Source organism: Leptodactylus fuscus, chromosome 3, assembly GCF_031893055.1.
Source record: "Leptodactylus fuscus isolate aLepFus1 chromosome 3, aLepFus1.hap2, whole genome shotgun sequence".
In the NCBI taxonomy this organism is placed as follows: Eukaryota; Metazoa; Chordata; class Amphibia; order Anura; family Leptodactylidae; genus Leptodactylus; species Leptodactylus fuscus.
Genome location: NC_134267.1, coordinates 74,453,435 through 74,481,163, shown reverse-complemented (window position 1 = coordinate 74,481,163; position 27,729 = coordinate 74,453,435). Strand labels below are relative to the sequence as shown.

The 27,729-nt window shown below is 41.2% G+C and overlaps 1 protein-coding gene across 1 annotated transcript in view; it reads left to right on the top strand.

Moving 5' to 3' along the window:
• The window catches only part of PGBD5 (piggyBac transposable element derived 5), a 35,640-nt gene extending 8,331 nt beyond the window's left edge, over nt 1-27,309 (top strand). The window contains exons 2-7 of the mRNA XM_075267796.1: nt 10,943-11,370; nt 11,667-11,801; nt 15,915-16,095; nt 17,761-17,958; nt 23,437-23,542; nt 26,550-27,309. Coding sequence (XP_075123897.1) covers nt 10,943-11,370; nt 11,667-11,801; nt 15,915-16,095; nt 17,761-17,958; nt 23,437-23,542; nt 26,550-26,745 — 1,244 coding nt within the window. The 3' untranslated portion in view covers nt 26,746-27,309. The remainder of the gene's footprint in view (nt 1-10,942; nt 11,371-11,666; nt 11,802-15,914; nt 16,096-17,760; nt 17,959-23,436; nt 23,543-26,549) is intronic.
• Nucleotides 27,310-27,729: the final 420 nt, after the last annotated feature.

The following is a 27,729-nucleotide window of genomic DNA, read 5'->3' as shown; positions in this document are numbered from 1 at the left end:
CAAGTGCTTACATTGTCTCACCAATTACTAACTCCCCCCCCTCCTCCTGAAATCTAACACCCTTTGTGCCTGCTCTATATATATATATATGCATCCTTCAAAAATGTTTTTATATTTGCTTTGAGAAAGGAGCCACGCGTTCCGAAACGTTAGCCATTTGTCATCATTATGAGTTAGCCATTAAAAAGGTATCAACTACTGAAGATTACCAAGTTTTCGTGTTTTTTTTTTTTTTTTTTTTTTTTTTTTTTTTTTTTTAGATTTCCAACCCACTGGCTAACACGGTACAACAACGAACATTTTCCTTTTACTATATGTTTGTATGTACTTATTTATTGCGCTTTTTGAGACCTGGTGCTAATCCTTTTAAAAATTAATATAGACCTTTTATTAAAAATCATTTCACTGAATGACAGGCCATATTTATCTGATGTTACGTGTAGCATTGGTTCACTGCAGAAAGCACACAGGCCCACGTGGTATATTGTGGTGCCTGCATTGGAACATTAATATTTTCTGCAGGTTCCTGGGATGCAGGTGTAGCTTGCATGATATGGAGTTGATTTGCCACTATAGTAATGGTACGGACCAATGCTGGTTGCCACATCTATGCAAAGTCCGTGGAAGTGGATTTAGTAGCTGGTATTTCAGATGACACTAGTACAGGGCGAGGGAACTGTGTGCTAACCATATACAATGTGGAAGCAAGAGGAACTGTATGGATGAACTCTACAGAGAGATGGTTGTGTGAAGACTATGGAAGGCATATTCTGGGTAGAATCCATGGCAAATTCCTACGTGTGAACATACCCTAGCAGACTACACGGTACTGTATCCTCACGCCTAAAACAATATGTTAAGGGTGGCCATGCAGATAGAAGATATGTTTGATAAAGAGAATGGCCAGCAGTTGGCAAAAGGCAGATGCACAGAAATCCATATTTGTAATACAGCTGGCAGAAGGGAAGATTATTGGCTGTGGTTTTTAGGGAATAGAAATTTCCAAACATTTAACCAGGATGCGCGATCACTCTCAGCAAATCGTAACACACACGTAGCAGACGTAAGATAAAGACGATGATAAAAATCACATGGTATATTGAATGACATTCATACTGTATATACCTCTGAAAACTGGACTGCAAATTATTATTCCAAAGGGATCAAAATTAGGCCCCCGAATAATTGTAACACAAGTCATGATGTTAGGTTCACAATAGACTGGATCTATAGAATCCCGTGCGTCGCAAAATCTATGACCTTGTATGTTTCAAAAGATCTGAATTAGTCCAAATTACTATACAGAGGTTCAATCATTTGATTTTGTTTATAATACATATAAAGAATAGCATAAACGTCTTGTTACAAACAGCGTTTCAAGAAGATGTATTATAAAGATTGTAGTCATGTACTGCCAAAGGGAATTGGGGGGGAGGGGGTTCTGAATTGAGAAAAACAGGCTTTGCTCTAGAAGACTTGTTTTGGGTACATGTGGAGAAATAACTAATCTCAAACATCTTTGAAAATGGAGAGCCAACAAAAATTACAAGACATAACTCCAGATTTACTAATAGTGCAAACCTGAGCAGTCTGCAAAATGCATCAGATATATCAAAGTGACTGATGCTGGATGATAAATCTATAAATATAAAGTTTATTCTGTATTTATACCACCTTTTTACAACACTGGTACATTTTATGTAAATTATGGCACATTTAAGCCTTGTTTAGCTTGTCAAAAATTTTTAGCCATAACTTTTTTCCAAGCTGATAGCGACCTTTATCTTTCCTTTTCACTCTTTTTGTCTGTATCTACAAAAATCCTCTACGCAAGTACCTTTGCACTATGAATAGCTAACTATTTGAACTGGAAAAAACTTGAGGACTATTTCAAAGGTATCCTTTTTTGCGTCTATTGTTTATACTTGGAGGATGCCTGCATTTCCTGGGTACATATGGATGGCTTGGTTACAACCTAGGAACCTATCATCCCCCCACGAGTTAAGGGAAGCCTGGACAATGAGAGGCAGATGAGAAGAATGGAGGAGAAGCTTGCATGAATTTCGGAAATCTTTCTTTCAAAGAAAATCCTCTGTGTCTATTGTTTATGCTTGGAAGATGCCTGTAGCCGACATACTGGATTTTTTTTCTTTTCCTGTGTACATGTGGAAGGCTTGTTTGAAACCTAGGAACCTACCTATCTCCTCCTCCTCCCCCCAACAAGTTAAGGGAAGCATGGCAAGAAAGGCTGATAGTATGGAGGAATAATCAGCACCCTTGTTTCCCTGGATGGCTTCAGACTTCTTTGGGCGGATAGAACACGTGACAGTGGTAAGAAGGGCTTGCGATGAAAGATGGTGCATATTGTGGGTAAGGAACTGATGAATGAATATTGAACTAACAGCTGTGAGCATGTGAGCACCTCTGCAAAAAGCTGACTCTGCCTGTTATGTCTACATGCTGTGCCCCCCTCCTCATGTCCTCCAAATGTAGTTGGGCTATATAATCAGTATCACTTCACACAGATAACTAAATGATCCTGATTTGTTTTGTTTTTTTTCCTTTTTTTAGTTGCTATAACTCCTAGTTTATTTTCTATCAGCTATTCTGAGCTTGTATGAGTTCTTTCTTGCAATATACTACTGTACTATCCCTGGTGCTGTAATGCACTGGATTTCCCCATCATGGCACTATTAAAGGATTATATTTCTTTCTGTACCATGTTGGACCAAACATGTCAGGTTTATGCCAGTGTCTAGTTGTTCAACACTAGTCAATCTGGACCAATGTCTTGAGTTTTACACGTCCCAACATGGCCAGACAGTTTTAAGGGGTATTCCCATGTACCTAATCCTATTAATATTATAAATGTGAAAGTTTGTGTTTTTGGATGTTCGGATGTTTGTTCCTCAATCACACAAAACCCGCTCCACCGATTTGGCTCAAATTTTCCACAAACATAGTTAATACACCCGATTGCGCAATAGGCTACTTTTCGTCCCGAAAATGCACATACGTTTCACACAGGACCCTCACAAAAACACAAACTCGCAGCAGAATCAATGCAGTGTCACACATTTTGGACCACAGCAAGCCCCAAAACTTCATATTGCCCTCTATAGCCTAGCCCCTAACCTCACACACTCACATTTATAGACACTTTAGGACTTTCACCCTCACCTTACCCATACTGCAGGAGGCTATCTCTTTCACTGTCTGGCACAGCCATCTTTGCCGACTCCCACCGCTGTGAGGATCCGCGGCACCACCCACCCAGCCACTACACTGTCTTCACAGGAGCATGCGCATCTCAGCCATATACACAACGTGTTTCCAGCACGCCACCATTTTGCGCCTCCACCTTAGGCCGCAGCACCCGAAAGACTCACTCCAGCCCGCAACACTCCCCGACGGCACTCACACCTCCCGGCTGTTTCGTCTGCTCGATCCCTCCACCTACCTGACACTGTTAAGTTCCCCTAGCATGCTTGCATTACCAGGACTTCTGGCCTCTACACTCCGCTCTGTTTCCACAAACCACCAACACCTTACACCCCATAACAATAACAACACCCATCTCCCTCACTGCCCTATCCATCTATTTCTCCTCCGCAAAACACCTCACAATAACTTGCACCTCACTTCACACTTTGCCCACATACGCCGTACTACCAGGTCCCATACCGCCGGGGTTGGTATGGCGCGCGCCCGCAATATACGCCGCCTCCTATTGCAATACCAGCCATCGCTTCTCTTTGAAACCCTCTGCACCATGGCTTAATACGCCGCTGTTGTACGGCTTATGGTGGCGCATTGCCTATGGAAGGTGCCCGGGAACCGGACACCCGCCATAGCCCTCCCCTTGCACACTGTGGCACACACTGCGTAACCCCCGTTAGCTCCCCGGTTCGTGGCCACAAACATCCTTCACAGTAGCTCTCCCGCCCCCTCCTCTTACCTGGTCCGCGCCTCCCGTCTGTCCCCCGCTGCGCGTACGCATCCTCATGGTCAGCTCCGCCGCCTACACTGACTTAGGCTGCCAGCGTCAGGTTGCTAGAGCAGCCGCCGGGTCTCCCACGCCTCCCACTCAGCTGACTGGGCAGAGATGGGGGGGGGGGGGGTCAAGATACTGGGGGCAGAGATGGGGGGGGGGGGGGACAAGATACTGGGGGCAGAGATGGGGAGGGGGGGACAAGATACTGGGGGCAGAGATGGGGAGGGGGGGACAAGATACTGGGGGCAGAGATGGGGAGGGGGGGACAAGGTACTGGGGGCAGAGATGGGGAGGGGGGGACAAGGTACTGGGGGCAGAGATGGGGAGGGGGGGACAAGGTACTGGGGGCAGAGATGGGGAGGGGGGGACAAGGTACTGGGGGCAGAGATGGGGAGGGGGGGACAAGGTACTGGGGGCAGAGATGGGGAGGGGGGGACAAGGTACTGGGGGCAGAGATGGGGAGGGGGGGACAAGGTACTGGGGGCAGAGATGGGGGGGGGGACAAGATACTGGGGTCAGAGATGGGGGGACAAGATACTGGGGGCAGAGATGGGGTGGGGGACAAGATACTGGGGGCAGGCCCGCTCTGGCCACAAGTAGAGGGGCGTTGGGGCCCATGGGCCGCTCTGCAGGTGGTTTGCGCAGGCATCAGGGGGCCGACGACGAAGTCGCGGGTTATAGCTAGTCATATCTATATTTGTAGATAATTAAAAGTTAAACATTTTTGCAAATATAAGTAACTAAAAATTCTGCAGAGTTTTAAAGATTTTCTCTAACTTTCTTAATGCTGACAGTCTTTTATCTTGATGGGTTGCCATGGATACGACCACTAATGCAGAAACTTTCTATGGTCGGGGACTTGTCAGGAACCCAGCTATGATTTTCTTATTGTACCTGGGTTATCAGGCAGGGACACTACATGTATCAGAAGATATCCCGGCCACAATAAAGAAATCATGGCTGATTTTCTGACCTTAGAAAGTTTCTGCATTGGTGGTCGTATCTATGGCAATCACTCAAGATAACAGACTGTCACCACTAAGAAAGTTAGAGAAAATCTTTAAAACTCTGCAGAATTTTTAATTACTTATATTTGCAAAAATGTTTAACTTTTAATCCTCTACAAATTAAAAAATAATTATCTAGATGGGAATACCCCTTTAAGCTGTGACTGTAGGAAAGTACCTACTCTTTTCTGGAAACCAGAATAAATGTCTAAATATCCTTAAGCAGAACTACCGTGTTTCCCCGAAAGTAAGATAGTGTCCTACATTCTTTTTACCCCGAAAAGTCCCACTATGTCTTACTTTCGGGGTATGTCTTATATTGGGAAAAAAATGGAAGTATCAGATCTGCATTCACACTGTGCAGCCAGTTTATAGGGGGTAATACATAGTTTACATGTCATCTGTAGAAAACGACACAAAAACTGCATTATACAGTTTTTCCCAAAGTAGTTTTAACTGCACAATGTGAGTTCACCTTAAGGCACAGCTAGTCATTACCATGGTTACATGGTTTCCACTCTAGCACAAGCCCTTCACAGTAAATTCCCTAAATCGGTTAATAAATCACTGCACGTGGTTCCTGCTGCGCCCTTATGACCTCACCGTGCGACACCTAAGGCAGCAATGCAATGATGTCACACCACAGCGCGGGCCGCACCCCAGCTATCCACCCCCTTCTTACATACCGGTATCAGCTCTCGTGACTCCTCCAGTCCCAGCCATCCCCTCAGGCTCCTGCCCGTCCTCTGCTCACCTCACCCCCCCCCCGCCCTGCTCCATCTTTACCACACGCTCTTCACAGTAGGCTTGCCCTTAACCACGCCCATTATGACATAGTAGACCCGGATAGGTCTCAGGCCCGTCCCATCAACATTACACAGCTCCAGCCTCCCCGTGCGGCAGACAGTCTGGAGTCCCGCGGGCAGGCTGAGGGCTGTGTCCGGTAATGTCACTTGTTTATAGTCACTGACTACCCGAGCTACGTCTTCGTTGTCACCGTAACACCCACCTGGACTATAAGTACCCGCTAGCCGGACTGACACACATGAGACTGAAGGGACGCTCCTCTGCTGCAGCTGCTGCCGTGCCAGCCAGATATGCCTCGCGTGCCAAGAGCGGCACGCGTGCCAGGGGTTGCCGACCCCTGGACTTTACTATGTCTTACTTTCGGGGTACGTCTTACATTAGCCCACCCCCCAAAAGTCCCACTACGTCTTACTATCGGGGAAACACGGTAGTTCCACTATGAATGTGGTTCAATGCTCTGCTGGGGATTTTCAAACTAATTACTTTTTCAGTCCTTTGATGTATACACCTTGTCATTTTGCTCAGATAAACAGTAGTATAACAGGAAATCAACCAGGTGAAGAAGCCTGGCCATTCAAACGTCAGACACTGTGGTTTCTATAGACATGTTAAATTATTCTGACTGCAGATATGGTGATAGGATGTGCAGCTCCTTTTAAGGAGAGCTCTCCATTCTTTCAAGGTGAGCAATTCCCTTTCTCTGATGGAGAAAAAATAACCCCACAGGTCACGGATCTCCCTCATTCATCTCCACAAACACAGTGTCCAAGGAAGTTGTATCCACCTCCAGGAAGAACTATTTTGACATGCCAGAGTAGTGCAGATGGATGGCAAAGGCCTTGCTTAGTTCTCAAAAGTCTCTTCCCACTTCAGAGTCCAATTCTCTGCACTCGCACCCTTCCTGGTCAGAGCTCTCATTGGGCAGTGAGTGATAAATGCCATCTTCTATAGGAAATTAATTCCTTACCTGAGTCCATGAACCTTTTAAGGGGTTGTCCCATCACAAGGATCCTATCTATACTGCTTGTTAATGTGAATGTAAGACTTTTCCTAAATACACTGCTTCAGCAAAACTGCTTTGCTTGTACACTATCTTACTTTATTCAATTATCTGTGGCCACAGCCCTGACTTAGCTGCTCATGAGTCAAGTGATGTATCTGTTGCTCTTTGGGAGGAGGGGCTTAGTGCAGGGAGCGAGCCTGTGTATCTAGCTATTCCTGTGTCTACACCACGTGACCTAGCTTCCTGTTAGCAGATAGGGGAGAGGAGCTGCTTTCATTTCTTCTGTTCTCCCAGTTATCAGGCTAGCTAATTCAATTGTGTTCATTATGGCAGAGACAGGCAGTCCAGTGGCGTAACTACCGTGGTAGCAGCAGTAGCAGCTGCCACAGGGCCCGGGCCATTAGGGGGCCCGGTGACAGCCGCTACCGCTGCGTTTTTTTTTTCAATAGGCAGTTACGGGCCCTATTCACTTGCCGATCCTGGCTGGGCCGGGATCGGCAAGTGACACCGCGGGCCCCACAGGGGCTATCATTATACTCGGGGGGTCTTTGCAGACCCCCGAGTATAATGACCGGCGGATCAGGAGAGGTAATAAACATAAAAAACTGTTACTTACCTCTCCGCAATCCTGCCAGGCCTCCGTCCTACTGTTGTCTGACGTCTCTGACGTCACATGAACCCGGCATGCTTCCCGGGTCATGTGACGTCCGACGTCATTAACGAAGGACGCGAGAGGAGGACAGCACAGCACAGGAGCCGGGGAACAGGTAAGAAGCAACAGTGGGGTTTTTTTTTTTATGTTTTTATTCCCCGGGTCTCCGATTATTATACTCTGGGGTCTGGGTGCACCCTACGCACATGGGCCAAACAGAGCACATGCATACACAGTATTAACCCCAATAGTGTCCCCTGCACACAGTATTAACCCCTATAGTGTCCCTCTGTGGACACCCATACACAACTACCACACGCATAAACACTTGCACTGCGCACGCACATACATATATATATATATATATATATATATATATATATATATATATATATGTATTATACTGACCACACACGTTCATGTACACATGCATATATACACATGGATAACACGCGTGCACACACACACGCATGCATTAACAAAACACGTCTGGTATCCTTAGTAGCTGCTTGCACACTACAGTATTTTTCATACGCCTCCGGGCATGGATTTGGCGGTTCCATAGACTTCTTTGTGCACAGAGGTGTGAATTTTGCAGGCTCCATAGAAGTCTATGGATCTGTAGAATACATGGCCCGGAGACCCCTGAAAATACTGTAGTGTGCAAGCAGCCTTACTGAGCAGCAATATTGGTCAGGCTCATAGTAAGATTGTCATTATTGCTTACTTTACAGGGAGATTTCATCACTGAATTTGCTGAGGTAAAGTGAAAGCTGAGCTCTGACTGGTTGCTATGGGCAACTCCACAAGTCTGCCTGTGTGGCGTTTTTTTTATTACTGAGATGTCAGCTCCTTAAAATAGTTTATACTACATAATATGTATTGAATATGTAAAAAATCAATAAAAATGTTGAAACAAAAAAAAAGTTGTTCTTCACATCATTGTTATGACAAATTAGTAAAATGCCAAAATAAGTGGGAAAAATTTTGATTTACTGAAAGAAAGATTTTCTGTAGCGCTCTGAGAATGTCAATTTGAGTGTGACACTAAAAATTTAGCGTAACCAACAATGTAATATATTTTCCACGAGCGAAACCATTTCTAGTTTTTGGATTACAAATACTGAAGCAAAATGCTAAACAAGATAAACCAAGTGTGAAAGTGACCCTATTCTGATGCAATACTATAGACCAGAAATTGTAAAGGTACATCCCAGGTGTCTTTCATACTGAGGACCTATCATCAGTATGATCAGGATATACTGCAGTACCATGGCACCACTTTACAGGACTGGAACTGTTGATGACATATTTACCACTCAGGCCAATTGGGTTGCAGGAGAGAATTTATTTTTGATCGTTTACACGATGCTTGTTCATGATCATTGTCCACTAATCTGGACAAACTGTTTTTCTTCATGCAGTTTGCATTTGATGGCAGTACATCACAATGGGGCACCGTGCTAGCTAGGGAAAAAGTGTTCTTAGGAACACTTGTACCTGTTGTTTAACCCATTCATCGAGCCATGTCAAGCTCTTTTTAGAGGCCATGGCCACTTGACTAGTGTCTTCCATTTTATTCACAGTTGTAAATGTCTCCTCTCATACATATACAGTCCTATGAAAAAGTTTGGGCACCCCTATTAATCTTAATCATTTTTAGTTCTAAATATTTTGGTATTTGCAGCAGCCATTTCAGTTTGATATATCTAATAACTGATGGACACAGTAATATTTCAGGATTGAAATGAGGTTTATTGTACTAACAGAAAATGCGCAATATGCATTAAACCAAAATTTGACCGGTGCAAAAGTATGGGCACCTCAACAGAAAAGTGACATTAATATTTAGTACATCCTCCTTTTGCAAAGATAACAGCCTCTAGTCGCTTCCTGTAGCTTTTAATCAGTTCCTGGATCCTGGATAAAGGTATTTTGGACCATTTCTTTCTACAAAACAATTCAAGTTCAGTTAAGTTTGATGGTCGCCGAACATGGACAGCCCGCTCTCAAATGATCTGAAAACAAAGATTGTTCAACATAGTTGTTCAGGGGAAGGATACAAAACGTTGTCTCAGAGATTTAACCTGTTAGTTTCCACTGTGAGGAACATAGTAAGGAAATGGAAGACCACAGGGACAGTTCTTGTTAAGCCCAGAAGTGGCAGGCCAAGAAATATATCAGAAAGGCAGAGCAGAAGAATGGTGAGAACAGTCAAGGACAATCCACAGACCACCTCCAAAGAGCTGCAGCATCATCTTGCTGCAGATGGTGTCACTGTGCATCAGTCAGCAATACAGCGCACTTTGCACAAGGAGAAGCTGTATGGGAGAGTGATGACAAAGAAGCCGTTTCTGCACGTACGCCACAAATAGAGTTGCCTGAGGTATGCAAAAGCACATTTGGACAAGCCAGCTTCATTTTGGAAACAAAGATTGAGTTGTTTGGTTATAAAAAAAGGCGTTATGCATGGCGTCCAAAAAGAAACAGCATTCCAAGAAAAACACTTGCTACCCATTGTAAAATTTGGTGGAGGTTCCATCATGCTTTGGGGCTGTGTAGCCAATGCCGGCACCGGGAATCTTGTTAAAGTTGAGGGTCGCATGGATTCCACTCAGTATCAGCAGATTCTTGAGAATAATGTTCAAGAATCAGTGACGAAGTTGAAGTTACGCCGGGGATGGATATTTCAGCAAGACAATGATCCAAAACACAGCTCCAAATCAACTCAGGCATTCATGCAGAGGAACAAGTACAATGTTCTGGAATGGCCATCCCAGTCCCCAGACCTGAATATCATTGAACATCTGTGGAATGATTTGAAGCGGGCTGTCCATGCTCAGCGACCATCTAACTTAACTGAGCTTGAATTGTTTGTCCAAAATCCCTTCATCCAGGATCCAGGAACTGATTAAAAGCTACAGGAAGCGACTAGAGGCTGTTATCCTTGCAAAAGGAGGATCTACTAAATATTAATGTCACTTTTCTGTTGAGGTGCCCATACTTTTGCACCGGTCAAATTTTGGTTTAATGCATATTGCACATTTTCTGTTAGTACAATAAACCTCATTTCAATCCTGAAATATTACTGTGTCCAACAGTTATTAGATATATCAAACTGAAATGGCTGCTACAAACACCAAAATATTTAGAACTAAAAATGATTAAAATTAATAGGGGTGCCCAAACTTTTTCATAGGACTATATATATATATATATATATATATATATATATATATATATATAATATTCTTTGACCTCTTCTTGGGTACATCTTTCTAGTGTTCTGTATCAACTTAACGTTGCATGAGCATAAAGGTGATATTTTGCACTTTCATGGTGTAATAGGCTACCTTTTTTAAAGGGGTGTGTGTATGGTACCTTATTGTACCTCTGTTTGCCTCTGATCTTGCATAGAATTGTATAATGCCTATTTATCTTAAATGTTGTAAACTGATAGCGTTTCTGTTTGTTTGCAGGGCCTACCCGTATAATGCCACCCAACTCCAGCGCAATTGACTTTTTTGAACTGTTTGTCCCTGACAACGTGATTAAAAACATGGTGAACCAAACCAATATGTACGCTAAGAAGTTCCAGGAAAGATTTGGGTGTGATGATGCATGGGTAGATGTCACTCTTGCTGAGATGAAAGCATTTCTGGGCTATATGATATCAACTAGTACTCATCATTGTGAATCTGTGCTCAGCATATGGAGTGGTGGATTTTATAGCAACAAGAGCATATCACTTGTTATGACCCAATCTCGATTTGAAAAAATTCTGAAATTCTTCCATATTGTGGCTTTTCGCTCCAGCCAGACTACTCATGGACTCTACAAGATTCAACCCTTCCTTAACTCTTTGCAGAATGGCTTTGATTCCTCTTTCAAGCCTTCACAAACACAGGTAATCCTTTCAAGAGATTCATAACAAAATGAATATCTTCATCATTGTGTAACAGATAAATGTGTCAAGATTATTTAATCCAACATGGTATTCCACTAGTGATGCAAACATCCCACAAACTAATAGGAAATGCTAAAGTTGTCACATTCCTATTATGACAACTTGCTAAACCTTAAAGGGAACCTGTCAGCTTGATTTTCATCACTATACCCACAACCCTGTCAGGTAGGGTATGAAATATCCCTTTTAGCTTTCCTTCCTTCCTTCTTTCTTACAACATCATTTTCTTTTCATAGGTACTTCATGAACCTTTAATTGATGAAGATCCAGCATTTATTGCTTCTTGTACAGAACGAGAATTAAGGAAAAGGAAAAAGAGAAAATTCACTCTATGGGTGAGGCAGTGTACTTCAACAGGATTTATTTCTCAGGTAAGCATCACCATTTACTTATTTATTTTTTTAATTTATATTAAAGTACCATATTTTTCGGACTATAAGACGCACTTTCCCCCCCCCCCCCAAATATGGGGGAAAAAGAAAGGTGCGTCTTATAGTCTGAATGTGGCCGCCCCGGCATTCGCTGTAATAGAGAGGCGGATGCCGGCGAGAGATAGACGCTGGCACAGGTGCCGGGGCCTGAGACATCGCTACGCTCCTCTGCCCCGGTCTACTAATAGTTTTCCTGTACGATGAACGTCAAAATCACAAGTGCTAAACCGCCGTTTTTTTTTGTTTTTTTTCAATACAAGGTGATCTAAGCAATAAACATTCCCCAAAATGGTATAACTAAAAAGTACATCTGGCCTCGCAAAAAAAAAAAAAAAAACACTCTATGCGTCCCCGTACAGCTGCAGGGTCACTTGTCAATGTGGCCTTGCAGCTGTTGCAAAACTACAACTCCCATATATTCAATATTTTAATTTTTTTTTTTTTTTTTTTTTTTTTAATTCAAATTTTTTTTCCCCTATTTTCCTCCTCTAAAGCCTAGGTGCGTCTTATAGTCCGAAAAATATGGTAACTTGTGAAATATATATTATGTTTCTATTTTCTGATTGTAGCCATTTTTTTTTCTGTATATGATTAACAGCATTAAAGACCTGCTCCACACGCAGCAAGTCACAACTGTAGGCGGCAATATTCTGGACCTGATACATTGATGTCTATTGAATAGTTTTCTAGACCTGCTTCTTACAGTGAGAGGGAGCACATAAGCCATGAAATCTATTGTCTGTAGTGGATACAATGTTGGGTCATTATGGGTGTTATGTGCGGAGGTGTGATCGTCTATTGTGATTCTATCTTGTTGGTTATGTAAATGAGGTCGCTACTGCAATGATAGACCCTACAAAGTTATCTAGTATAAGGCTGCTGTTAGACTTTATTGGATAGAGAGGAAATTGCAGTTTTGTTTTTTTTTGTTTTTTTCTTCTCCTCCAAATTAAGTGTTTGTCATAAAAACTTTGGGTAAAAAAAATTTGGGATGACCCTTTTTAAGCATTTAAAACATAACTAAATTTTTAGACCACTTTTGCTTTTTCTTCCAGTATGTGTCATAAATAAATATATTTTTGTAAAATACAACCCCGATTCCAATGAAGTTGGGATGTTGTGTAAAACATAAATAACGACAGAATATGATGCTTTGCAAATCCTTTCAACCTATATTCAATTGAATACACTACAAACACAAGATATTTAATGTTCAAACGGATAAACTTTGTTTTCTCGCAGATATTCATTCATTTTGAATTTGATACCTGCAACACGTTCCAAAAATGCTGGAACAAGGGCAACAAAAGACCGGGAATGCTCAAAAAACTGTTTGACATGACCCTTCATTTGCTCTCCATTTTACACGTCCTCTTACCCAAGAGATCTATGGATGTGCTCTCCGTCTTTTGGGTCCCCATGCAGACCCGAATGACAGCCGACCACTATTGTGAACCTAGCGACAGTTGACCAGGCAGACATTGTGTTCAGTATCAAAGGGTAGTAGGCATGACCTGCAAGTCTCAGCCCCAAAGCATGTTTCGGCTTCTTCTGGGGGCTGAAGGTTGAAAAAAACTCTTCTATAAATTCCATGTGCTTTGTAGATGTAGAATGAACAGGTTATATGTTTAGCTCATAGTGAAATTAACACTCATTCCACATATGCATTCATGTAGTAAAGTCCCTGTGCTTTAGACATGGTATGAACAGGTAGTTTACAGAGGAATCCTTATATATTCAAGCAAGTAGAAAATTTCCAGTACTTTACACATATTTCTTATTCAGTCCTTATGTACAGTTTATAGGAAAATCAACACTTATTCCACATATACTGTATAGGTATATAGTAAATTCCCTGTGCTGATTAATGTGGAATGAACATACTATATCCACAGCCTCCCCTCTGTCCACACTTCTACTCTCCTCTTCACAAAGGCAAATCAGAATAGTCTGACAACTTCTGTCCGTAGTAAAAGCATACTGTCTGTCACTTATCATTATGTACAGTCACTCCTGTATATAGTTCCTTATGAGCCCCAATGGATGTTAAACTCACCGGTCTGCAATTACCTAGAGCCCTTCTTGAAAATTAGTACAGTTCCAAGGAACTGGCACACGTACTTGTCAGTAGAGGATCCCTGAAAATTAAGAATAGGGGTACAGAAATGGCTAGACTGAGTTCTTTAACTACTTGTGGGTGTAATCCATCTGAAATCGGAGCCTTGGTCACTTTTAGCTTTGCTTGGACCATTTCTTGTGTTTATCCAGTTTAGTATATGGGTTGATGTATTACCAGCATTGGTAACTCCTACATCAACTACTGCCCGTTTTTCTGTATTCACAGAGTGTATATGTGTGAGTATATAGGGTATATGAATGTAATTCTAGAAATTTCTATGTGTGAATATACAGTATATATGAATGTGAGACTAGTGCATGGTATATGAATGACTGTATAAACTGGGACTAATGTGTACATGAATGTGTGTTTAGTGTATATATAGTGTATATGTGTGTGAGTAAATGGTTCATTCATGGTTTGTTTTTGTGTTTTGTTTTTTTTTATTATGTAAGTGTACCAATATGTATACTAGAATTGTGTTTTATAGTGTGATGTACAGTATATTGAGTTAAAGAGGACCTTTCATCACTTGGGGCACATGCGGTTTTATATACCGCTAGAAAGCCTACAGTGCACTGAATTCAGCGCACTGTCAACTTTCATGATCTGTGCCCTGGGTGAAGAGTCAGTCATGAACGCACCCCCCCCAGTACTCGTCTATGGACGAGTACTATCAGGAGGGGAGGGAGGCGTTCCTCACTGCTCTCACAGTACAGCACTATCGGCACTGCAGTGAGGAACTGTCAGGAACGCCCTTCTTACGGTGAAGAGCTCTGGTGCCAGCACCGATAGCTCTTCACCGGGGGCACAGAACGTGAAAGCCGACAGTGTGCTGAATTCAGAGCACTGTCGGCTTTCTAGTGGTATATAAAACTGCATGTGCCCCAAGTGATGAAAGTTCCTCTTTAAGAATTAGGCCCAACCCTTCAAAACGCAGCTAAAAAACTCTGTGGGGAAAAAGCAGCAACTTGTGATATGGAGTTGCCTACCACCCCCTTCAAGTTTTTGGTGTGCTTTCCTCTGCACTTTTTCTTCCCACAATAACTCCTACCCGTCAGTGACTTTTTTTTCAAATGTTAGCCTTGGACTCCCCCGCCTTCCAAACCCATAACATTATTTTTCCATTTTCAGAACCATATGAGGACTTAGTGTTTGCAGGACAAATTGTTCTTCATAACGCTACCATTTCCTAATCTGCACAATGTACGGGGAAGCTGGAAAAAAATTCAGAATGGGGTAGAATTGGAGAAAATGTGAATTGCATCCTAAACAATTGTGCATTTTAATGTATGGCTAGCTGTGGTTTCTTATTGTAAACTTAGCCTAAGAAACAATATTAAAGATGCATCTGCGCTGGAGACTCTACCCTACATGAAGGACTTTTCTCTCCGCAGTATTCAACATGAAAACGATGGACACTTGTGTAACCACGGTTTTAGTAGTCTTGGTCTCTGTCTTTTGGGTCCCCCAGTGAACCTGAATGATGAAGAGCTCAGTGCAGATGTGTACCTAACCTTAAAGTGTATAAATAGCCAAATTGCAAACAAACAATATTCCAATCTGGTAACTCTCCCCCATCACACTTCACAATATATGAGCTCCCTAATATTAAGAAAAAAAAAAAAAAACCCTCAGCACAACATGAAACCTAATCAAAAAAGAAAGGAGGCCGAGTCAAAGGTATGTAAACGTTAAGAGTTGAGTCGCAAGTGATGGGCATATATTGGGGGAATAGCTACGTATTAGATGTAACCATCTTTAAAAACAAAACAAAAAAACCCTAAAACATTCACTTTAATTGCAGATGCTCTTAAAATTTCAGATAGTAGTATGCATTTTAATAGTTTTGTTTACGCTCTGGTAAATAAGTGTTTTGTAACTGGGTTCTAATAATTACTTATCTTAATATTTATTTTTTTTTTTTTTTCAAGATCTTTGTTCATTTGAAGGAGGGAAGTGGTACAGATGGTCTTGACACGCTGAAAAACAAGCCACAACTACACAGCATAGTAGCTAAAAACTTGTGCCAGAATTCAAGTGGAAAGAATTATATAATATTTACAGGTCCAAGCATCACAAGCTTAAATTTATTTGAAGAATTCGAAAAACAAGGTATGTATTGCCTTGGTACTGTACTTTATGGCAAATATGTAAAAGGTACGCTGACACGTAGTATTTTGCAGGCTGATTTTCATGCGGAATCCACCTCCCATTAATTTCAATGGGCAGTAACTGTTTTTTGTTTGTTTGTTTTTCCCGCTAGCTGATTTTTTTTTTTTTATTTTTTTTTCGGCATTCTAAAGTGATGGTGTTCCTCTACCATCAATGCAGATGCTATGTCAATTTGCTTTGACAGCCAGTACTGGCTATACATTCTATTTTTAATGAGGCTAGATTAATAGTTATGTTTTAGCTTTGCTTCCCTCTGCTCTTAGTGACTATATACCTTTTCAGTGAATACCATTTGACTTTATAATGCAAAATTCCACATACCATAAATAAGAGATACTGGTTTGTTTGTTTGTTTGTTTTTTTTTGCAAAACTCTGCTACTATACACAACTCTGTGACTACATGAAATTTTGTAGTCCTTATAATAATTGTAAGAATTTATCTCCCTCCCCTTCAGGTGTAGCCATTTACAATTCTATATTTCAGGGATTCTGATGTTGTGATTGGGAGACTAGAACCTGACTGGAGACTGTTTGATTCGTTGTCCACTGCAGGGACAGTAATGGCTTCCTCCATTCTCACTGTGCTTTTAGTTTGCTGTTGGCAGTAAGCTTGGATGATGTGTGGGGATGCTTTCTTCTGAATTGCTTGCTTGTGCTATTCCTCCTCACATGATTCTATGTCTACAATAAATTTAAGCCTTGCTGACTGCCTCCTCTTGCCCTAGATCACTGAAGAATATCTCCTCACTACATATCCAATCATACCCCACTGATATGACATGGGGTGTTCACCCCCTTGTCCTGGTTAGAAACTCATCCCATTTTGGCACACTCTATAGCCCCATCCATATTTTTTTTTTTTTTTTTTGTATTTTATTTTGGTTTCTTTTAGGACCACGTTACGTTACTACAATGATGAGATGCCTTCAAGGCCCATGGGGTTATGTCCCAAGCAATTCACCATTTGAATAGATATCTGGAGTTGAAAATGGCAGGAGGTTGATGAACTATTAGCCTTAGTAATCTCTCCCCAATTACTATCTGGCAGGGTAAACCGAGCTATACACGGAGTTCATGTATGACAAAGCGCACCAAATTCTTCGTAAAACAGAACTATGGCAAGTATGGGGAATGTAGTGGTACACTCATTTAGAAATCCATGGGGAATTATAATGTGAAAACCAAGGGATATATTAAAGGCCTTTGAGGAATTCCTGCACGCCTGCACCTCCTCCCTCACAGGCAAAATAGAGGAGGTTAAAATTGAAGTGTGACTACTGCGGCAAGACTTTCAAATTTTGAGCGGTAGAATGAGAGGCTGAGGACTAGATTTTATAACTGGAGGATACCACGGAACCTATCCCAGCTAAATTGAGAAAAAAAACAAAACAGACTTATGGATTCAGCAGGCGGATGCCCTAGGGAACAGACTGAGAAGCAATAACCTGCAGATTTTGGACCTCCCTGAGCGACTGAAGGGGCTAGCCCTTATGAATTTATGGAAAAGTGGTTGCAGGATACTCAGTTCTAAATTTGTCTTCGAATGGGCCAATAAAGTCAATATGTGAGGTTTCATTGACTTTGATCTTTGCATTTATTTTCAGATATTTACTGCTGTGGATTGCTGAGCTCCCGTAAAAGTGACTGTACTGGATTACCACTGTCAATGATGAGTAACACAGAAGTACCGCTATCTCGTGGACAATATAGAATCAGGATGAAGGGAAAGATGTCGCTTATTTGCTGGTACAATAAAGGACACTTTCGTTTTTTGAATAATGCATACTCTCCTATTCAGCAGGGTAAGTATTTACCATTGGAATATAATGTTAGTGTAGCATGTTAGTTTTAAATTGGATTGGAAAATTAGAGTGAGATTGTTGATTTTAAATAGGCACTTCTATCTCTATAAACTTTCTATAAATGAATAGAATAGGATTAGAAGGCAAAAGGAACCGTAGGCGATTGTAAGAAACTTTGTTTGAAATGCCACGTTGTATTCTGCTTACCTACTCCCTCTAACAGAATGACTTGCGATGTTCACACTACCATTATGAGAGGGAGCAACAGAAGTTCATAGGACATTGAAGTTATTTATACTGTAGTATATACTGGAGTAACTGCATTCCCTTCCACGTGTATCAATTGCCATTTATAATGTAAAAAATAAAATAATAAAATCCTTCTGAAAAGTTAAATGTGACAAAAGACCTCATGTTTGTCATGTTTTTTTGCATAAGTGTTAAGGCAGGCGGACACCAGATGGAGGGTGCTGCACCTGCACCAGTCACTCTAATACCGTTAATATTTGTTGATCTCATCCTATAACATATTAAAGCAATGGACATTAATCACAGAAGTGTGTTACACTGTGAAAAGCACTGCCTTAGGCTTCCTTGCACACGACATGTAGTCTGCGAGTCAGTATGGCACGGATAACACGCAGATTGGTATCTGCATCTCTTCTGTGGTTTTCACTGACCCATACATTGAAAATAAATTGACAGAGCCGCAAGTATGGATGTTTAAAGGACCTGCATCTTATTTAGCTGCTCTTCAATTCAGCCCGGACACACAGCCATAGATAAAATGTACAGTTGTCAACATGAGGCCTTATACATACTGAGATGGACAGCAGGTCACATGACTCACTTCTATAGAAGCCTATGGGGAGAAGTAAATAGGAATTGCAATGGATTAGAAAACAGAAGACCGGATTAGGGGTTTAACCTGATGCTTGAGGTGAATAGAAAGTTTCTCTTCAGTATAAGAAGAAAAGTACCCACCTTTTGGAAAGCAGCTCCCTACAGATCATTACCTGTTTTCTATGAAACCTTGTGATAATTGACTGGGATTAATGGCAAACCAGAGCATCTCTTAAGAGACCCATCCGCAAACAACTGTTTCAGAGTTATTTACATTCATCAGTCTGAAGCAGGGGACGGATTTTGCTAGGCGAGAAATCATAGATATGGATCAGAATGGGTAATATCTCTCCTTAGGTAGTTGTTGTGGGCTTTGCACTGCTGAAAAGACCATCCATAGAAAGTTTCATCTCAGGGGCTTGATTTAAAAAGTATAGACGGAAATCTTCAAAAATCAGACAAAAGAGAAAACATAAATGTTTATTAAAGGTGACCTAACGAAATGAGAGTGCCAAAGAAATTCTAAAATTGGAAGAAAAAAAAAAGTGTAACCTAGTGTGAGTACAAATGTGAAAAAAAAAAAATATTTTTAATTCTATTTACTCTTGGGTTACTATTTTAATTATTTCAAGGATATCAATGCTACATAAATTGAGAATAGAAATGGGAATAAGCACATAAAAATTAACTTTTATTATTGTGTTTAAAATTGGCGCAAATGATTAAAACTCACTATTCCTGCTGATAGGGAAGGACCATAAGGAGATTATCCATTAACCCTATATTAAGTTGAATGTGGTAATGTGGATTTGGATTCCTAGGCCCCTAGATACTTGGGCTAAAATCTCTAGACTAGATCTCTAATTGTAGAAAACACAGGTCTTACACACATACTTGGGGGATAAGTATTGACCACACCCTCAGGGGTTAACTGACATGCAAGAGGAGAAAAGGTTGTTGGTTTTTTTTTTAAAGAATGGATGGTTCATAATTTACCCAATGTCCCTATGTTGATAGACAGTACTGCAATGATTGACCGAGGGAGTTCAGCTAGTCCTCATCCTGCCCAGGTGAGATAAAGAAGATGGTCTTATCTTCATTTACAACTCATAGGTGGGCAGGGAATGCCATTGAATATGGAAGCTAGAAGTCCTAGAGTCTCCTCTTAATATGAACAAAAGAAGCTCTAACCTTTTGGAGAGCAGCCGAAAAATCCAGCAACATTGATTTCACAGTATTTTCATAGTAGAACTCCCCTTTCTGACTGTCTGCTTTCAAGATAGCATTGTGGTGTCTGCTACTAAGAAATCTGAACAGCTTAGGATGAGGGTGGGTGGTTTAGAGGGAACTCCATGTGCCCATTCAATGGTGTAGGTGGCAGACTGTCAATAGAACTGCTCCATTTGTCTCACCTACCTGTCCAATATCCGCTTTGCCTGGTCTAAAATCATAACCTTTACTGGCAGTCAGTTATCTAAATCATTCGCTTGCTGGGCCCGTACGCAGATCAGCTGCTTTTTCCAGGATTTCAAGCTTCATAGCAATAGGTGATAGAAAACCACAACTCCCATTTTTAGAGGGTACTACATTTCCCAGACCTGGTCGTGGAGATTGAGAGCCTTCATTTAACTTTCTTTGAACAGAAAATGGCCTCTCAAAGGTCTACCTAACAACCCACTAACTGAACTGTTGCCTGAGAAAATCCATAATTTTTTTTTTTTTGTTGCCAGTATATACAGGATGTAGCAAAGCCAAAGATGAGTGGGTTACGTTAAAAAGTTGTATATCTGTTTGGTTTTACACCACCTGTGGTTACTACTAAAATGCCTTTGGATACTATATATTTAACATTATCCTTCCTTGTAAATAAGAAGCTTTGCCAAAACCTGACATAGTCACATACCTTTATCCTTCCTATAACAAACTTTACTGTCGGTTCTTTGTGTTCTGGTGACTAGCTTTGTATGGGAATCCAACAAATAAAGATTCATCCATACGGCTGTCACTTAATAATAATAATAATAATAATAATTGTTTATATAGCACCATTAATTCCATGGTGCTTTACCTTTGGGGGTTTACATACAATACACAAAATATACAGGTATATATAATACTAACAGTGACCGACTGGCACAGTGGAGTAGAGGGCCCTGCCCGCGAGGGCTTACAATCTATGGGGGAAGGGGGGAGAGACAGAAGGAGAGGGGGAGACTGTATAGATGGTGGTGTGGTGATAGTGTTATTGGAGGTTGTAGGCCTTCCTGAATAGGTGAGTCTTCAGGGCCTTCTTGAATCCTGTGATTGTGGGGATCAGTCTTGTGTCTTGGTAGGGAGTTCCAGAGTATGGGAGATGTACGGGAGAAATCTTGGAGGCGGTTGTGCGAGGAGCGGATGAGAGAAGAGCGGAGTAGGAGGTCATTGGAGGATCTGAGGTTACGTGTGGGCACTTAATGAAACCTGCTGCAGAGAGGGCGTTTTCACTACTGCAGGGTCTAGCACTGGTATGCTTTATACTACTCCAACTGACCATTGGCATTGAACATGGCGATCAAAGGAACACATTTCATGAAGCACTTGATGCTAAGACTGTCTTCTCCAAAATCAGTTTGGAATTCTGTAGTGAGGAATGAACTGTTGTTTATTGAAGTCTATAGGGCAGTGCTTCAGTACCTACTCTCCTGCTGTGCCTCGGTATTGGTGATCCTGGGTGTCAGATCCTTGCTGATCTAATATAGATGGCCTAGTCTAAGGATAGACACTCAATCTTAGAAATCAGATAACCCCTTTTAAATGCTCTCTAGTCATCCCCCAGACAACTAATAACGCTACCCGGAGGTCCCACGAGTAGTTGTGCCATATGGATAAAAAACAAGCAACATTTGCCTCTCTTCATTCCCACCGATTTACTTGCTGCTGCCCTCCTCTTGTCTACAGACCAATGCAACAGGTCAGCATAAAGCTGTAGACATTTACTAGTAGATGACTGAATGATGGAGCAGCAAGCTGAACATTTACTTCTTCACCATTCTATTTAATTATACCTAAATGTTATGCACCTGTCTGCAGCTAGTGTCCAAATACTTTTTGGTCATCTTGTTTTTGTTTTGTCTTTTTAAAGGGGCTCTATCATTGACCAAAGTCATTTTTAACTAATCACATCCTTGCATAGCCTTTAGAAAAGCTATTCCACGCCTACCTTTTGTATGTAAATTGCCTCAGTTTTTGAATGAAACCATTTTTATTCATATGCTAATTAGCTTCTCTGTGCACCCCGGAAGTCTCTTCGTGCACTGTCTTCTGTACATACAGCACAGGCTGCTGCTGTTGATTCCTCCTCCCTGCTCTCATACACAGCATAGAGAGGAGAGCTGGCTGACAACTTCCTGTGCACAGAGAAGCTAATTAGCATATGAATAAAAACTGACTTATTCAAACACTACTGAGGCAACTTACATATAAAAGGAATGTGTGAAATAGCCTTTCTAAAGGCTATGCAAGTATGTGATTAGTTAAAAATGACTTTTGCCAATGATAGAGCCCCTTTAATTGCTCTCTTTTAACCACTTCCGGACCGCCCATAGACTATATACGTCCGGGAAGTGGTTGCCTTGTTCTGACAGGACGTACCTATACTAACAGTCATAACACAGCAGCTGCACGGAGATCGTGTAGCTGCTGTCACTAGAAGCCGGCTGTAACTTCAGCTGGAGCTCCCAGAGAGAAGACGGGGAAGATTTATTCCCTTCCCTGCCATCTCCATCGCTGTGTATAAAGGGGCTATGGACGCTGCCATAAATCAGCTGCCCTCTGACCTGGCGGACACGTGATCTGCTGGGAGCAGAGTCTTGCAAAAGCTGCTGGGTCCTACAGGACCCCAGATCAGCTCAGTAAGCTGTGTATACAGTGTGCATGAGGCTGGATTTCTCCTGCAACTGGGGTTAAATGTAGCAGCTCCAGTTATAGGAGAAATCAGCCTCCAGTACAAAAAAATAAGTGATCAGATGTCCCCAAAGGTCTCTTATCACCTTATGGGGACACAATCTGGAAAAATAAAAAAATAATACAAAAGTTTTTAAAAAAATGTAAATATAATAATAATAAATAAAACGCCGTTATTAAAGGTTATAGCCCCACCCCCGACGACACCATACAAAATAAAAATTACCGTAACGGAGAGGAAAAACTATTTTATAAAGTTTTTCAGTGACACTTTGGTTTTCAATTTATTTAATAACACAGACACAATTTCCCTCCTATTATGTTTATATTTTCCCGGATATAAAAAAAATTAAAACACATTTGAAAATAAAAATAACATAAAAATAAAGCCTTATGTGTCCCTGAAAAAAGACGCAAAAATTAGTTGACTGAGACATACGAGAAAAATTTTACAGACCTCAAAACCGCACATACAAAATAAACCTAAAATGTGTCTGGTCCTGGACCACAAATTGGCCCGGTACTGAAGTGGTTAAATAAAAATTAAAAAAAAATTGTCAGTATATGGTGCATAAATGATGTCTGAATTGGATATTAAATTTATAGTGCCCTGTTATTGCAATACATTGTACATTTGTTTAATTTTTCTATAAATATTTTTTTCTTACCTGTTTATGGTCCTCCATTCTGTAGGAGTCATTATAAAAAGAAAAAGTGGCGAGATCCCATGTCCTCTCGCAGTTGAAGCTTTTGCAGCTCATCTCAGCTACATCTGTAAATATGATGACAAGTATAGCAAGTATGTAACATTTCATTCAAGATTTTTTTTATTTTTTTTTTTTTACATTTAAAAAAATAAACATTTTATTAATGTATAGATTTGGACAAAATAGTTGGTACCCCTCGTTTAATGAAAGATAATCCCACAATGGTCACAGAAATAGCTTGAATCTGCCAAAAGTAATAATAAATAAAAAAAAAAATTGACAAGCCACAAGGCTTCTGGGACAATGTCCTATGGCCAAATGAGACAAAAATTGAACTTTTTGGCAAGGCACATCAGCTCTATGTTTACAGACAGAAAAATGAAGTATATCTTGAAAATAACTGTCCCTACTGTGAAGCATGAAGGAGACTTTGATATGTTCTAGGGCTGCTTTACTGCATCTAGCACAGTGTGTCTTGAATCTGTGCAGGGTGCAATGAAATCTCAAGCCCATCAAAGGATTCTAGAGAGAAATGTGATGCCCAGTGTCAGAAAGCTTGGTCTAAGTGCTCGTTCACATCTGCGCCCGGTCTCCGTTCTACAGGTTTCCGCTTCCTGCACAAAACAGAGGCAGGAGACGGAAATCTGCAGGACTCTTTCATACCCATTCATTTGAATGGGCTTGAAAGATGTCCGGCAGTGAGCGTTTTATGCTCTCCGCCACGAAACCGTTTTTTTTTAAACTGGACACAGAGTCGGACATGCAGTACTCTGTGTCCGATTTTAAAAATCCGGTTTCACGGCGGAGAGCATAAAACGCTCACGGCCGGACCCGATCTGACAGGTTTCTGTCTTCTGCATGCAGAAGACGGAAACCACAGAACGGAGACCCGAACGCTGGTGTGAACCTAGCGTAAGTTGCAGGTCATGGGTCTTGCAACAGGATCATGACCCAAAACACACAGCTAAAAACACCCAAGAATGGCTAAGAGGAAAATATTGGACCATTCTGAAGGCCTTCTATGAGCCCTGATCTAAATCCTATTACCGTATTTTCCGGACTATAAGCCGCACATAAAAACCTACGATTTCCTCAGAAATCGTAAGTGCGGCTTATAGTCCGGTGCGGCTTATATATGGATGGAAGCGGCGGCAAAGACTGCGTGCCGCTTCCATACATACATAAAAGGCACCGTAAGGGTGCATTCACACTACCGAACGCCGGCGTGTATCACAGCCGTACACGCCGGCGTTACAGCAGGGCTGCCGGACACTTCCTATTCATTTCTATGGGAGCAGGCATGCGAGCGCTCCCCATAGAAATGAATGGACAGACACTTCCCATTCATTTCTATGGGAGCCGGCATGCGAGCGCTCCCTATAGAAATGAATGGAAAAAAGCAGTCCATTCATTTCTATGGGGAGCGCTCGCATGTCGGCTCCCATAGAAATGAATAGGAAGTGTCCGGCAGCCCTGCTGTCACGCCGGCCTGAAACAGAACGTGAAACTTACCCAGCGGTGCAGGGCGGGCGGGCGGGCATTCAGGCCTCCTCTGCCTCCGATGTTCCGTCCTTCTCCTCCGGCGCTCGCTGATAATGGCCGGGGCGCATGCGCAATATCATAATGCTTCTACTGCGCATGTGCCCTGGCCATTATCAGCTTGCGAGCGCCGGAGGAGGACGGAACATCGGAGGAAGAGGAGGCCTGAATGCCCGCCCACCCTACACCGCTCGGTAAGTTTGACATTCTGTTTCAGGCTTTTATTTTAAAACGGGGGGGTAGTTTAACCTAACGTTTACGGTTGGGCTCTATCAGCATGATTTTGCTGATAGAGCCCCTCCTCGCCAGCCGAGCGCTTCCAATAGAAGCGGCTGGCACGCGGGGGGTTAAGCGGCCGCTGGCAAAGTCTGCCTGCCGCCGCTTTCAATAAGATATAATGCGCACCGGACTGCGGCTTATAGTCCGGTGCGCCTTATATATGAACCGAGACGGACTATAAGGCGCTCATGGGCAATGCGGCTTATAGTCCAGTGCGCCTTATAGTCCGTAAAATACGGTAAGCATCTTTGGAAGGAACTGAAACATGCCGAGTGAAAAAGGCAACTGGAGCAGTTTGCTCATGAGGAGTGGGCCAAAATACGTGTTGAGAGGTCTCACTGACAGTTACAGGAATCGTTTGATTGCAGTGATTGTCTCAAAATGTTGTGCAACAAAATATTAAGCTAAGGGAACCATCATTTCTGTCCAGGCCTGTTTCATGAGTTTTATTTTTTTTTTTAATTATATTGAAGCATAGTTGAAAAGCAATGTCTGACTTTCATTTGTTTCTTTTCATAGAATTTTTATTTATTAATTTTGTCAGATTCAAGTTATTTCTGTGACCATTGTGGGTTTTTCTTTCATTAAACGAGGGGTACCAACAATTAAACAAGTAAAACCAGTGTCAGTACCAAGTTTAAAGCCAATTTACTGTGGACAGTTTCCATGTATGCCTCTGTTATTCAGCTTTGAAGCCCGATATTATTATTATTATTATTATTATTATTATTATTATTATTATTATTATTATTATTATTATTATTATTTTTTTTTTTTTATTTATTTATTTATTTTTATCATTAACACATTGGAATATCCTTAAGAAAGGCTATTCTTCTCCTACTTTTCGTTGTCTTCTCGGCGCCACTGTTCGCCTAAAGTCCCAGTTTTTGTTGTTATGTAAATAAGTTCTGTCGCAGCACTGGGGGCGTCCCCCAATGCTGCCAGAGAACTTTCCAGCGCCGTCTCCACCTTCTTCTGGAACAAGGTCTTCACTGCATCTTCTTCCAGTGGAGTCTTCTAACTTCTAGGCCTCGGGCCTAGGGCAAAGCTGACTGCGCGTGCTCGCGGCCATAAGAAAAATGGCCGCTTACATAGCGGCTATATATATATATATATATATATATATATATATATATATATATATATAATTTTATTTATTTTTATTTTTTTTGTTAGATTTTGTTAACAAAGGACTTGTTATATTTATACATATTAAATGACATCTATGCAATATCATCCGTATAGATTCATAAAATGTAATTTTCTTTCCCCTTTTAGGTACTTTATTTCACACAAACCAAACAAAACTTGGCAGCAAGTATTTTGGTATTCATTAAGCATTGCAATAAATAATGCATACATCCTCTACAAAATGTCTGATGCCTACCATGTTAAACGATATAGTCGTGCTCATTTTGGTGATAGACTTGTTCGGGAATTGCTTGGCCTGGAGGAAACTTCATCTCACGATTGACTTCAGTTTTACAAGTATTTGACACAGAACTTGAAGCCACTGCTATCAACTGCCAAGCATAACTGTGTACATTAGAACAATCTATAACTATTATGTTAGTCCTTTTGCATAACTGTAAACCACACCAAATGAATAAACATTCCTTTCTATATTTGTAGAAATTCAAATATAGTCTGAATTTATACTCATACAACCTACCATGTAAAAGGTACAGCCGAAGTGATCATTGGAAATGTACTATTTTATGTACTGTCTTTAAGTTAGATAAAAATGTGTATAATTGCAGACATTGACATTTCCCTTAAAATTCTCTTAATCATGTGTCACATCCATTCCCTTGTTTGCCTGAAAACTATGCTGTTTAATGACTGGTATTTTAATAACTCCTTTGATTATTTTTACTACAAACACAGAGAAAAGAAATGTGTGTTTTGTAATTGCTATTCTAATTATGGGATATTCTGTCTTAAAGTGATTTGCAATTCATGGCTTATGTATTTTTCATTTGATAGCTGACTGGAGTAATTTATCTGAATTGTTATGAAATAAAGAACCTGAGCAAATCTATTCTGTGATTGTACACTTAGACATCCATGCACAGATGTACCAGTGATCACAAAATAATATTTTATAAATTATTCACAAAACAAAAACAAATGTTTGAATTTGTTTTTTCTCAATTTTTTTTTTTTTGTACTGTTAACCCCTTTATCTATTTGCTTAGCACAGTATGCTGAGTGTTAATACTGAGGCCCTGTTCACATCTCTGTTCAGTATTCCTTGGGGACCCACCCGAATGGAAATCTATATGCATGAAAAAGTGGTTAGCTAAGAAACCACAGACCCCATAGATCATAATGGGGTTTGTGTGGTTTCCGTTCAGTCTCCGCACGAATCATGCGGAGAGAAAAATACTGCAAGCAGCACTTTTTTTCTTTTTTTTTTTTTGTGCGGAAACCACATGGACCCCATTATAGTCTATGG